This window comes from Martes martes (assembly GCF_963455335.1).
Source record: "Martes martes genome assembly, chromosome: 2".
Taxonomy (NCBI): Eukaryota; Metazoa; Chordata; class Mammalia; order Carnivora; family Mustelidae; genus Martes; species Martes martes.
Genome location: NC_137889.1, coordinates 58703683 through 58718880, shown reverse-complemented (window position 1 = coordinate 58718880; position 15198 = coordinate 58703683). Strand labels below are relative to the sequence as shown.

Genomic DNA, 15198 nt, shown 5'->3' with positions numbered 1-15198 from the left:
TCTGGGGCACCTGGGTGGCTCAGTGGGTTAAAGCCTCTGCCTTCAGCTCAGGTCATGATCCCAAGGTCCTGGGATGGAACCCCACATCAGGCTCTCTGCTCAGCAGGGAGCCTGCTTCCTCCTCTCTCTCTCTCTCTCTCTCTCTCTCTCTGCCGGCCTCTCTGCCTACCTGTGGTCTCTGCCTGTCAAATAAATAAATAAAATCTTAAAAAAAAAAAAATTATGGCTTATTCTCTAGGGAAGCCTACTGCCCAGGGTCCCACAGGGCTGCAAGTAAAAGGTCTGTGCACAAACTGGTGCCTGGGAGTTTCTGGTCTGCCACTCAGGGCACTGCTGGCCTGCCAGCCCCAAGGAGATCACACATCTGTCCACATGGGGGTTCAACCTACCTTCTGCCCAGGCTGAAAGGCCACTTGCTGGAGGCCTGAGGTGCCAGGAGCCTTGAGGAGTTCCTTGGGCTGCTCCTGGCAGGAAGTGTCCTTGGAGGCCAGGAAGGGCTGGGGAGCCGCCCCTTCCAGCAACTCAGTCTGAGGCTCTGAGGGTGGGGCAGCCCCGGGGGGCCCCAACACGCGGGCACCCAGGAGGGACCGCTTCCCAAGGCGCCGGGACAGCACGCTGGCCATTCTGCTGCCTTTCCTGGGGAGGCAAAGGGGACAGAGGGTCCTTCATTCATTATCTGGAGGATTAAGGAAGCTCTCCGTACAACCCCCTGCATGCAGCAGGCATCTGCAAGCATCTGTTAAAGTAGATGAAACAGTTTAAAGTAGCTTCTACAGTTCCTTTTCTTTTTCCACAAGTAACAGCCATTCCCAGTAGGACATTTAGAAAATACTAATAAGCACAAAGAAAAACAAATTACTCAAAATGCCGCCTCCCAGAGATCCCCAATCTTCCTACAGAACATTCCACGCCTTCTTCAATATATACATTTACATACTTCTATTTCTACAAAAAGGGGATCGTGGTTAGGTAAACTGAATTCTCACTAAAAAGCTTCTGTAGGTTTTACCCTATCACTGAACGTTATTCAATTAAAACAACAAAAACAAAACCACACCATATTTTCTTAAGCAGGTGCATCACTGCTAACTTAACAAACCCTTTATTATTGTCCCTGAGGGCTGGGTCCCCTGTGCTGCTGTCTCATCTGCTCTGCCTGCAGGGAGCATTGTCTGAGCTCAACCTCTGCACACACATACCAAGGATGCTTCCTTAGGTCAGGTTCCTATATATGGCATCGCTAAGTCAGAGCACAAGGACATCTGTCAGAGACTTGCAGACTCTCCAGCTTAGCCGGCTTCAAAGTTGCAAAGAGCCACAGAAATGAGACGCTAACTCCCCTCTCCTCCTTTTATACTTGAAGAAACTAATGCTGAGAGCTTAAAAGACTTGTTCGCAGCAAGTAAAGTGGTTGGTGCTACAGCCTGAAGGAGATCTGGTTTCCCGACTCCAATCTGGCTCTCCTCACTGAATAAGAGTGGCCTGAAGACTCTCTCCAACAGCACCGGGTGTCGGGCTACTAAGGCACTAAGGGGTGACGGAACCGCAGGACCACAGCCCAGATCCAGGCCGAGGAAGACTATTCCAGGCCTTGGCGGGTTCATCCCACAATAAACAGGAGCTGTTGTGAAAAACAGCACGTGTCATTTCAGGATACTCTGAGGCATCCCTGTACCCCCATTTATCATACTGCAGAAAGCGGGGAACTGGGTAGCACTTGCCTTCCACACTCTAGAGAGAGAAAAGCTAGGAAGGAGACTGAAATGATGTTTCATTAGCCAAAACCCTCCTGCCTGAGAGGAGGGGTTCTAAACACCCTGGCACTCAGTAAGCCCCAGGGCTGGGTGACCCTCAGGAGTTCTTTGGGCTGGCCACTCCTTGACCTTGATGCATCCACACCATTCCAGAAAACAAGAACTCTAGCTTCCAGATCCCTCAGTGATCTGTATCAGTCAACAAGCTGACTCGCGAAATCCTTCCCCTGACCTGCAGCCTCCCTGCTAAGGAAGATGCACGGAAAACACAGAGCTGCCCTCAGGCCACCTGGGCAGGACCCCCTCAGAGCCTGTGGGTCCTCACCTACGAGTCACAACACTAATGTTCTCCTCACCAGCACCCTGGAGGAGCACATGAGAACACTGCTATACAAGCTCTTTACAACCTGCCGAGTGGGACAGAAATACAAGTAATGCTATTAGAATGAAGTCCACTCTAGTTCCAGATTCAGGGAAATGAAAATTTTGTTTTTATTTTTGTTTTTTAAAGATTTTATTTATTTGATAGAGAAAGAGATCACAAGCAGATAGAGAGGCAGGTGGGGGGTGGGGGGGAAGCAGGCTCCCCAATGAGCAGAGAGCCTGACGCGGGGCTCCATCCCAGGACCCTAAGATCGTGACCTGAGCAGAAAGCAGAGGCCTAACCAACTCAGCCACCCAGGCGCCCCGAAATGAACATTTTGGGCACAGACTTCCACACAATTCTGTAAGAGACTTAACTTTCATGTTCTTAAAAAGATGACAAATGGTCCCATTTTTCCCCACTGGGGGTAAAAAGTCCTAACTCCCAGGTCATCTGGACAGCTCGTCTCTGAACACCTCCTGTACATACATAAGACATTACTTTCACACCTAATGGGGACAAGCACTTCCTAGGTGCTGGACCCTATTCTAGGCGCTGTACTAGCATTCTCTTTTCCGCAGTTACTTTTTGCATCAAAAAAATCCCAAAGGCTCAGAGAGATTGAGACTTGACCAAGGTCAAAGCTGGTGAAAGGCCAAGTCAGGGACCCCAGAACCTGCTGACTTCGAAGTCTGTGTTTCTTATGAGTATACCATGCTCCCCTTCCTGTTTCCAAATATGCTTTGCATAGGACCCATGACCTACAGCCTCTAACTCCCTATTCCTCATCTCCTTTGATTTCACTGACCTCCATCTCTACCACCTATGTCATGAACTGGCTTCGTAAGGTACTGCCCAATTCCACAGAGGCAAGCTTTGTGCTCACAACCCCCAATCACATCTTCCTTCTTGGCAACCTACTAGCTGCCCTTCTCACCAGCTCCTGAGAACCGACTTCCACTGGTCACCTAACAAATGGCAGACCTTTGCAGTCCCTTCATCACCACAAACATGAATCCTTTGCTCTTGCACAGGGTTCCAGGGCCAGGTGCCTACCAGGGGGCCTGGCTGCTCTCAGGCCCCCATCTCCTGGCAGAAGAGGAAGAATTAGACCGCGCACTTTGCAAACTCAGGCTGCCCCCTGCTCTATAGCACTCAACATTCCTCAGGCTTCCTGTGGTTCATTTCCTTGGGGCTCCTAGCACATTCCTAACTTCCACTGTTCCAGGTCCTCTGGTCCCTCCTACTCATTTATTCAGTTAGTACCTAGTTGACGAATTGAAATGTGCAAAGCACATTCCCCAGTGCTGTTGTAAGTATAAAATACAAGGATTTTCATGAGCCTCTACACCAATGCTACTTCTCCACCTGTAGTGCCCCACCAGGCTACCTCCACAGCCCTGTCTATTAAGCTTGGCATTTCCAGATACTGTTCTAGTCTCCTTTCTCCTCCCTCCCACATGTTTCCCCTGGCCACCCTCACACCAGAAGAAAACCATCACAACAGCTATGGACTCAGACCTGCTCTGAACAGTTCCACAGAACTTCTCTGCCTTTTACCTATGTCCAAAGTGCCTCAGGGCTCTGTTTGGGTCCAATGCTATCTCCACATCTCTCAATCCTGGCCTCTTTCCAACCATTTCAGAAAATTATGCTAAGCAAACTTCTCTACAGTAACAAAATACAAAGGGGCAGAGGAAAATAAGTTTAAAAGAGAATAATAAAGTTGCAAATATTGAGGGGCTCGGTCAGTTGGAGGTCCAACTCCTGATTTTGGCTCAGGTCTTGATCTCAGGATCATGGGATGGAGCCCCACGTCGCACTTTGCACTGAGCACAGGGTCTGCTTCGATTCTCTCCCTCCCTCTGTCCCTTCCCCTACTCATGCTCTAAATAAATAAATAAGTAAAATCTTTAAAATATTGAGAAAAAATGTTTGGCTCGTTTTTAGAAATATATTTTACTCCAAGCTTCAGGGAGCATGGTATCAGAATCAGATGGAATCAGATAGCAGGGTATCCTCGCCATGATTTCCCTAGAAAGCAAAGAACAGATAAGAAAAGGCCAGAGTCACCAGCATCCTACAGAATTCCTATTTAGCTGTCTGGTGACTTCACATCCAGGAACACTACTGGGAAGCTTTAACACACAAAAGGAAGAAAAATTTAAGGAGTAAATTCTTTACCACTTAAAAAAAAATGATATATCCAAGCTAACTCAGTTTCAGAGAGGAGTCACCCACCTTCATCCTTGGAGCCTCAAGCCAGAAACAAGGTTAATTTCAGAGGGCTCCTGAAAGCTAGAGGCGAAACCGCAATGCCACTTGGAGACATCAGATGGCAGCACCCATCCGGAGAAGGAAAAAAAAAATACCCAACCCTTTCCATAACCAAAAAAAAAAAAACAAAACACAGTGGCCACCCCCACTTTCCACAGCAGGAAGTTTGAGGTTTCTACCACTGAAAATGAAGAAAGGATAGTATTTCCAAAATTCCTGGGCTTCCAGTCTTCAGATGGGGCCTGAAATATTTGGCTAACAGACTCTGACGATGTTTTTCTAAGTCTTTTTCTTTTTAAATTTAAAGAATACTTTTCCCTTGGTTTGTGAACCCTTTGCTGGATCTGTGCAAACTGGTGAACTTGTCCACTCCCAGCTCATCCTCACGCGCATTTGCTTGCATTCTCTGGCCTTTCTCCTTTAACTGGCCCAATTCCACTGAAATACAATTTATTATTTGATTTATTTATAGGATGCCCACATCTTAATTTTTAAAAGCAGAAGAGAAAAACGGAAGGGAAACTGCCTTTTTTAAGTACCGAGTAAGCACTAGCTTTCACAGACTGTACTTAATTAAATCCTCAGAAATGACTTGAGAGCAACAACAGTCTTCTATTTCTGATGAGGAAACTGAGCCCCAGGGAGGTTAGCCTGGGGAGGCTACACAAATAGGAACCAGTGCTCCAGGTGGGGTATTTCTAGTACCTGTGAGATCTCTCAAAATACAAGTCAATTAAGCTGCTTTTTATCTACATGATATTTTTTTTCCTATGTCAATGAACCTCAATAGAAAAAAAACTAGCTCCCATTCCTACAAGTCTCTCTTTTCCATTTCTTTGTGCACTTTCTTTCCTTGAAAATCTCTTCTCCACTTAGCCTCCGACCTACAAAATAAAGGTCAGTGCTTTAGCATGACTCTGTTAAACAGTCCAAGCCACTGTTAATCATTTAGTGGTTCAGGAAGACCTTTACACATATACTGCCTCTCGGAGGGCACAGAGAGATAACATGACAATCCCAAAAGTTAAGGAACATTTTAGCTGAGTTTATACTGGGGATGGATAGCATGGATGTGAAGAATACAAATCTAGACTAAATACAGACTGGGCAGCATCGCCAGGGGTGAATCGATGCCTCTCTTGGGTTCATCGTTATTCTCATTATTTTATGGACATGGCTTTGCGTACAACATAATCAACACAGTCCCTCGGGGATTCAGAAATGACCTGTAGCACCTACAGGGGTTTGTCACGCAGGTGAGTGAGGGGACTAGGGTAGCTCTGGATCTACACTGACCTGCCAAGATCACCTGTGAATTTCCATCTCCAGGGAAATGGGTCCCACCTTCCCTCCCAGCACACTTCTATCCGTCTAACTACAGCCTCCTTCAAACCCCTCTTTCCTCATCTCTACTTCTATTCACTCCCTGTTTGGTTTCTTTCTAGGGAGCAATCAGTCCATGTAAACAGCCATGCCCTAATTTGCTACAGGATTCTAATGTAGCAAAGAGAAACCCTAGATACCACTATTTCAGGGTAACAGTAACAATGTTTCAACACATACCCCAATCCCACTTTATGAAGTTAGTGATTGCTATCTGACATGTGACTGCTGCTGGACCACCACCTGTCTCAGCACACGTGTGCGTGTGCGCGCGCGCGCGCGCGCGTGTGTGTGTGTGTGTGTGTGTGTGTGTGTGTGTACACGTGCTCATTCACACTGGCTGCTCTCTCCTCCCACCCAAGGACACTGCAGCAAGCCAGGCATCACCTAGCTGTACTTCCAGGAGGCAGGTCATAAGTCAACATGATTCAACACACACCTAATGAGGTTTCTTGGGGGGTGCTGTTGTTGCTGAAGGAGAATGAAGTTTGGAATAAGACTCCCATTTGTTAAATCTCGGGTGCTTGCTGCCTATCTAATGAACATGGGGAGGGACACCAACCCTCCGCCAGAAGTTTCTGGTTCCCTACTAAACCTCAGCTTTCCATCTTATGATCTCCACTGGTAACTACTACACAAAACGACAGTTTGAGTTTTTCGTTCTTTGGCTAATATTTTGTGTATCCTTCTTAATATCTTATGAGAAAGCTATTTTTTTTCTTTTAAAGCTATAAAGCTTTTTTATTTTTTATTTTTCTTTTTTAATCAGAGAGTGAGCACAAGCAGGGGAGCAGCAGGCAGAGGGAGAAGCAGGATCCTTGCTAATAAGCAAGGAGCTTGATGTGGGACTCAATCCCAGGACCTCAGGATCATGACCTGAGCCAAAGGCTGCTGCCCAACTGGCTGAGCCACCCAGGAGTCCCGTAAATCTACAAAGTTTTAACCTGAAAATTTTCTTCAAGTGACTATCTAAGCTCATCCAAAGGTCAAAATATTGTAGCAAACCTCAGCTATCATTTTACAACAGAACTTATCAGGATATAGGATTCCCAATTCATTTTTCAGCAATGCTTAGCCTGGGATGACCCCTGCTGAGAGATGCCATGTGCATTTACAACATATTTATGATTATATGCAAATACGTCTATGATCCTCTTAGTCTTCTGGTCACCTTCAGCCCTGGCAAAAGCAAGTTGCCATACCCCTATGTACCTAAATGCTGCCTGGTGGTTCTCAAGCTTAATTTTCCCCCCTTGGAATGCCTACTCCAGAAAAAGGAAAAAAAAATACTGGGCATACACTGACCTTTCCAGAAGCTTCTATGCAGCCTGGCTTTTGACAGAAACCCCTTCGAGGGACGCCTGGGTGGCTCAGTTGGTTAAGGCGCTGCCTTCGGCTCAGGTCATGGTCCCAGGGTCCTGGGATCAAGTCCCGCATCGGGCTCCTTGCTCAGCAGGGAGCCTGCTTCTTTCGCTGCCTCTGCCTGCCTCTCTGCCTGCTTGTGTGTACTCTCTCTGACAAATAAATAAAATCTTTAAAAAAAAAAAAAAAAACCCTTCGAGAATAGCCAAGGGCCTCAGCTAAAACTTTTAGACCCCTCAAGTTATGTTATTATACTATTCCAAAATTTTAGATTTTTCACAATACAAGTTTAAGATATAAAGCACTGAGCATGTTAGTGACTGACTCAATACCAACATTTCTAAATCAGCTGTTTGAAAAATGACTCTTTGGATTCTCAGGGCATTCTAATTATCATCTTTTACTGTAGGTTTTTAAAAGCTAGATTACACTCCATCTGTGTATGATGGTTAAGACCATCAGCAAAATTAAAAATTACAGACCAGCAAAACTGACAGGGACCTTAAAGGTTGCCCAGCTCCCCTCCAGGGCTGGAATCCTCCCCACAACATCCCCTCTAAGTGAGCACCCAGCCTTTCCATTATTGTTAGTAATCGATGTAATAGAATAATGGAAGGAAAAAGTAAAAGTCCCAAATAGCAGTGCTATTTTCATGTTCCAGCAGATGGGTCATAGAAATAGGTCATCTGATCTGGTTACACTGAATTTTCCCCAGCAAATGCTAAATGACCATGATCAGCAAACACTTTTGTTGGTCTGACTGCACAACCATCATTCGGTCCAAGTCAAGGAGATCATTCTGTTTGCATGGCCAGCAGGGAACGAAAGCTGTTTTCACAGTCCTACCCAGGAACAAGTGCACTTCCCCTTCCTTCACACCTAGCTCCCCATTTGCTTTCAAAACCACCGAGGTGCCTTTCATGCACTGCTGTCTCCTGCATACACTGCTGGGTATTAAAACACACTCTAAGGCCAGTGCCCAGCACATGGGTGCTGGTAATCAGTAACCTGTAACAATGTCTACTAGTGCCAGGAGGACTGCATCTCCCTTAGACTATAAGCCCTTTGAGGACACAGACAAAAATCTTGCTTATCCCATCATCAGATTGAGGATTTTTTCTTTCTTTCTTTTTTTTTAGGTTTAGGATTTTAAGTGGATGATATCCCTATGGGTAAGGAGAGTCCCAGATTCCAAAAATAATGTGCCCTAAGAAATATACCTGCTGCTTGCCCTAAAATGAAGACTGATTATCAAAAGCAAAGGTGGAGGTTTACTGTTAGAACTCAGTTCTGAGACTGTTGTGTTTTCTTGAAAACAGGCAGAGAATTCTATGTAAGGAAGAAGGCACAGGTAAAAACGTGCTTGCATGAATATGCCGTGTGAGGCAGAGTTTGTGTAGCACTGTTTTTGTACATGCATGGGGGGAGGGAGAGCACACATGTGTACGTGTGTGCGTGCACTATGGTTAAACCTGATCTGAACTGTGCTAAAACTATGTGAGCGTTCCAGGAGGAGGCAGGGAGAGGAGTGATTGCTGATTCGGCATTTTACCCAGAGCCCAGTGGGAGGAAGGAAACCAGGAGCTGAGTATCTCCTAGAGAACTAACAGTTCTCTCCAGCAGTTTTTAAAGGAAGCATACAAGAGACCTGCTCATTAACTCAAACCACCAGGGGCTGTCTGAATGGCACTTGGGTTTACACTCCCTTTAACACACACATTTGCAGACTTCCTTTGCCTCCTGACCTCCCGGAAACTCAAGAAAATACGGAGGGACAATACAATCCCCATTTTACAGCTCAGAAAACTGAGATTCCTCAAGGTCATGTATTTGTCCAAGCTAACAAGCTGTAGCATCTGCAACTTTCCTGGATCCTCTCTGAAGTAGTTCTGTTTTTTCCACAAGCGGAGACCCAGCAGGACGGGGGCTCACGATGGAGGGCTCTGGAGTTCACAGCCCCCATACCTTCCCATGGCTTTGTCTGATCCTCCTAAGACTGTGAAGAGGAAAGTGTGAGTTTCATTGAGAAGAAGGGACCTATTAGAAGCACTTACGGTAACAAAAAGCACAAGGTGGCAACAAAACAACCACCCCCAAAAATATGAAACATGGAGGTGAGAATTTAAAAAGCCTAACAATCCATTAGCATAAGGCCCTGAGTAGCACACATTCCAGAAAGGGAAGTCTGTGCAGTAATGATGCCCAAGGTGCCAATCCCGAGACCAAAAAAAAAAAAAGCTTTCTGATGTTCTCCTTCAGGAAGGCAGAGAAATATACTCTCTATTTTTTTTTTCATTTAAGTGGTTAAAGTAGAAACTATTTGGATTTCAATAGTCATTTGAATGAATAATCACATTCCCTAAAGACAACCTACAGAAGAGAGAAAAAAAAAATATTTGCAAACCATGTATCTGATATGGGGTTAATATCCAAAACATATAAAGAACTCATATAACTCAAGAGTGAGCAAACAAACAAAATCCTCAAATTACCCAATCAAAAATGAGTAAAGGACCCAAACAGACATTTCTCCAAAGAAGATATATGGAGGTGGGGGCGCCTGGGTGGCTCATTGGGTTTAAGCCTCTGCCTTTGGCTCAGGCCATGGTCACAGGGTCCTGGGATCGAGCCCCGCATCGGGCTCTCTGCTCAGCGGGAGCCTGCTACCCACCCCTCTCTCTGCCTGCCAGATCTCTGCCTACTTGTGATCTCTGTTGTCAAATAAATAAATAAAATCTTTTAAAAAAAGAAGACGACGACATATGGAGGGCCATGAAAAGATAGAAAGATGGTCAACGTTGCTCATCATCAGGAAAACACAAAGTAAAACCACAATGAGGTATCACCTCATACCTGTCTGAAGAGTCATCTTCCAAAAGACTAGAGGGAACCAATGCTGGCAAGGATGGGGAGAAAAGGGAGCCCTCGTGCACTGTTGGCGGGAATGTAAACTCATACAGCCGCTGGGGAAGTGAGTACGGAGGTTCTTCACAAATTAAAAACAGACCTACCCTATGATCCAGGAATTCCACTGTTAGGAATTTACCCAAAGGTAAAAAAAAAAAAAAAAAAAATTAACTCAAACAGATATCTGCACCCTCGTGTTCACAGCAGCATTATCTTATAGTAGCTAAGACATGGAAACAACCTAAATGTCCATCAACAGATGAATAAAGAAGATGTATGTATCTACTGTGGGCTATTATTCAGCCATGAAAAAATGAAGAAATCCCACCATTTGCAATAACACGGACAGACCCTGAAGACATATACGGGTGATCTCACTTCCACGTGGAATCTAAAATAAAAACAAGAGCAAAACAAGCAAGCAAACAAGAACTCAAAGAAAACGAGATCAGACGCGCGGTTACCAGAGGCAGGGGCGGGGCATCAGAGGAAGGTAGCCAAGAGACACAAGGTCCCAGTGATAAGATAAATAAGTACGGGGGATGTGACGTCCCACGGGAAGGCTAGAGCTACCACTGCTGTGTGATTTACAGCAAAGGTGCTAAAAGAGTAGCGCCTGAGAGTACTCATCACAAGAACACTTTTCTCCCTTTCTTCTTTCTTTTCACTGAATCAACATTAAGACAAATGTTAGCTGAATCTGTTGTGATAATCGTTTCACAAAATACTTAAAGCAACCCACCACACTCTATACTTATCCAGTGATGTATCTCAGCTGATCCTCAATAAAACTGGAAAAAATACTAGTCACGACAGTGGGGCTTGTAAGGAGGGTGAGAGCCACCTGCTGACCTGCCTGGCTGGAACCAGCATGTTAATAAAAAGGCAGCAGCCCTTTCCTGTGAGGGCTGATCAGAGCACACAGGGCTTTGGGTGCCCAAGAAAGGTGCCACCTGGTCTAGGGGGTGTACCACCAGTGTGAGACCCCAAATTAAAGGTAAGAAATCATGCACATGCAGACAAGATTGGTTAACTCAGAGACACCTAACCAAGAAAGGTTAATAGGTAAGGAAAGGGACCGGGAATACCTACCCAAATACCTCTCAGGAACCCAAGGGTCATCTGGGAGGCACCAGTCTAAAATGTAAGCTAATGGGAAGTAAACCGTAATCTCAGAAATTATAAATCGCAAGAAACATGTAATGTTGGCACGACAGAATACTGCAGTAGCTGGAAGCACTTAAAACCTAAAATAGGAGCTAAACACCAGAATTTGTTCTAAGACCAGAATGGCTAACTGGCCAATGGCTTCAGATCTGACTGATCAGTAGGGAGGGTGCCAGGCTTCTACAGACCAACTTTTAATCCAACTTTACCCTTTATTCCCACTCCCCCATGAACTATCATGTTTTCTGTTTCCAGACGGGGGGCAGCCCCTCACCCTGTGGCTCTATTATCTTCTCCTGGGAGACTCTGCTCTGCTCTGCTCTGAGAGGGGAACACCCTCCAAAACCAGCAGGAACGCTTCCTATCCCCCAGGGGTGCCATGGTGGAGGGGGAAAGGCTGCAGGATGCTGAGGGGCTGAACACGCCCCACCAAAATGGACAGCCAGCCCGCGCAGGAGCATTCGCTGCAGGGGCACTTCTCCAGGGAAAGAACAGACGGTAGACAGGGATGTGAGCCAGTCACCTCCACCTGTGTGACCTGCGACACTCAGCAACCATCTTGGAGCCTCGTTTCCTGCCTCACCTATAGACAATGAGAAACGTACCCAGCATCTGGAAGTACCCAGCACTCGACAGAGGTGTTCCCTTGCCCTAGTCCCTTACTCTAGATGGTGTTAGATTAGCTACTACGTTCATTACGCAATAGGCGGCTCGGAAGGCTCAGTGGTCACTGTCGCACTGGCATCTGGGAGTCGCACTGGCATCTGGGAATCGCACTCAGCAAAGGATATTCAACCAGAACCAGTAATACAACTACTGACTCCAAAGGAAATCCAAAAGCAAACTACGGGTGAGCCACTGACTAATGGAAATCACAACAAAACTGATTTCAGCAGGATCAGGGGAACCCAGAAGTCCAACAGAGTCCATCTGGAGGCCTGTTGGCTCCAGTGAACAACCCCAGGGATCAGGGCTTAGAGTTCACCACCCAGCCAGACAGCTCTGCCCCTGCAGTTCCAAGTCAGGACCTGGTCCACTGCCCGTCACCCACCTGACCTGCGCCCCTCCCCCAGCCCCCCACTCACACACAGGCCCAAATCCCGCTCCACTCCCCCAAACCAAAATCTCTCTTGGTGCCCTGCCCAGGGTGAAGCAGGGCCTGCTGCCAAAGCTCCCCGAGGCGGAACTCAACCGGCCTCCTGAGCACCCTCCAGCGGCAGCCTCCCCAATCTGTACCCCACCCACAGACGCTTCAGTCTCGGATTCCAGCTGTCTGAGACCGAGACCCGGCCCACGCCAGGGCAGACCCGCATGGGAAACAACTCAGCACCGACTCCCCAGAGACCCATGGAGAGGGCCACCCCAGAACACAAACAGCGTTTATAAAAACATGCTGATGCTCCACACAGCCAGACTCTTAACTGACGAAGAAGCCCAAGCGTCAGCCCCTGCCTTTAAAGAACGTTGGGCGAACTGAGCTCCCACCTGTACCGCACCTCCAGCACTTGTTTCTACAAACACTTAGTATGCTGCAGAGCAATGTTCATATATTTGTGCTGTATAATCAGATGAATGCATCAGAATTTGCTTATTTCAGGAAAAGGCAAAAAACATCCAGCACTCTGACATGGAAGTCTGATTAAAAAAAAAAAAATGGTTTTCAGGGTGAAGCTCAAAAAGTTAAATGAATGTGCATGTTAAAATTTTAAGTGTTTGACATAAGTTAATTAAGCCAAAAGAAAGTATGCTATGAATATTAAAAAAAAAAGTCTGCTGGGTGACTGGAGGGTGAGGGAGACAGACACACTCCTCCAGAAAACAGAAAGTCAGTCTAAGTGAAGCAAGTAGAAACACCGTCAAGAAGACTGTTTAAATACACGGTGAAAAATGAACACCATGGGGGAGGGGCTCGCCCAGAGCACAACCACTCAGGGAGTACCCTTCTCCAGAGAAGGCTGTTTCGGGAATCTTCATGCCCCAAAAATTGCGTGGCTGAGGCTGGTTCAAAGACAAAACAGAGACAAAGAAAATGGCCGAATGCGGCTTCACCCCAGTCTTGGCTCAGGACATCGGGGTGTCCACTTGTGAATGTCTTCCCTGAAATGGACAGGCTAATGGCATCAGGCAGAGTGCTCACTGGTGAGGATGTTCTAAGCCAAAGTGACAAAATAAATGTGGATCAATCACAGAGACCAGATGGCTCACACTCATGAGTTTCGAAAGAAGTGAAGGATGAAATCAGCACTCAGTACGCCAAGACACACAAGCCGTGGTTACATGGCACTGGTGAGCTCCTGCTTGCTTCAAGGACGATCAAGAAGGCTGCCCACATAGTGGGCTGACAGGTAGACTACACTTAGTTGGGGGCCACCAGAGGACTAGAGACTTTGAGGAAAAAGGCACTTCCGTGTACACAAGAAACAAAACTGCGTCTAACTACATCATTAGAACTGTTACAGAATAAACCGGAAAGAGAAAAACAGGGGATCTTCTCTGTAATAAACAGCCTTTCGAAGACTGATGCTCCTTCTGGAAGGTTCCAATAGCCATTATTTGCCAAAGGCTTATGTGCCAGTCACTTGCTAAGCATTTCATGTACTGCATCACATTTCACCCTTCGAATAAGCCCACAAGAGAAAGACCACGTCTTCTCCATTTTACAGGTAAGGACACTGAGGCTCACACATGTTGAGTCATGTGCCCGAGGCCACAGAGCACAAAGTGACTGAACCAAGACGGGAGCTCAGATATGTCTGATTCAGATTCTATGCTCTTTCTACTGTATTATATGGGAGACCTATGCATCGAGGAAGAGGAGGAAGAGGCTAGACTACATGACCTCTTACAGGCTCCTTGTTAGTAAAAACTTGAGTCACCAAGAGGTTAATGTGGTGGTGATGGTTCAGTCCTCGAAGAGGAAATGAAATGGGCATTGTGAGAGCAAAGTGTCAAGCATGGGGCTCACTCAGGGTCAGGACTAAAATTATTATCTAACACTTATTATAAATACCCCCAGGAGGATGCAGAGCGAGAGAGTCAGGGTTGCAAATGAACTCAAACTTCCCAACGTGTGACCCTGGGCAAATCACCTGCCTCTCTGTGTCTGTTTCCTCACTATAAAAGGAGGAAAACACTGGCTCCTACTCCAAGGATAATTTGGGGCTTTGGGGCAGCAATGCAGCTTTGTTTTCAACAGTCTCTTGGTTTTAAAGGGTCCCCAAGCTCCTCTTCCTGGAGATTCTGATTCACTGGGTCTGACAAAGCAGCCTAAGAAAAAAAGGGAAAAAATGCACCTCAGGTACTAAGCACCGTCCCTTCCTTGCAGAGTACCTGATACATGATAGGCAGAAAAAAAGAGAAGAAAAAAGACACTAAACTCTGAGTAGTGCTAAGCCAAACTTATGGGAAGATTACAAGGGAAACTTTGAACAAAGAGGAAGAAAAGCAGCCAGTAAATTATAACAATGACAGGGGCAATGTAATACATATAAGGAAAAAACACTCAAGGCCATGTTAAAACTCTAGGGCAATCGTCAGAACCTCATAAAAGGACCTCGATGTCACTGTAGATCAGACTGTCATACTACTGTGATCACCAAGGCCAAAAGACAGACGGACAAACCATGTTGTCCACCATCACAGCAAGAGTACTAAAAACACACATACTGCCCACATACCTCTTCCCCATAAAATTAGAGACTCGTCCATACTGAGAACAGTGGCTACAGCCCACCATGTAGGCTACAGTCACCTACATGGGTTGTGTGATGGGGCAGACATGCTAAGGAGGCCGGAAAGACCAAGGCCAGGAGGGCCCTGAGATAAGGGAGGGTGCCAGCTTTGTCATTAAATCCTGAAATGACAGAAGAGGTACCGTCTGCTGATGCTCAAGGGAGACCAGAGGAGGATATGCCTCAACACCCCAAAAGAAGGCTATGTAAATGCATCACTGGGTTTGGACAGGAGTTTTAATGCAACAAAGGG

The 15198-nt window shown here is 46.3% G+C and overlaps 1 protein-coding gene across 3 annotated transcripts in view; it reads right to left on the bottom strand.

Annotated features, from left to right (window-relative positions):
• ZNF395 (zinc finger protein 395) overlaps positions 1-15198 on the bottom strand; it is a 45382-nt gene that overhangs the window by 15199 nt on the left and 14985 nt on the right. For all 3 annotated transcript variants that reach the window (XM_080796645.1, XM_080796644.1, XM_080796646.1), the window contains exon 2: positions 390-636. In XM_080796645.1, coding sequence (XP_080652771.1) covers positions 390-623 — 234 coding nt within the window. In that variant the 5' untranslated portion in view covers positions 624-636. The remainder of the gene's footprint in view (positions 1-389; positions 637-15198) is intronic.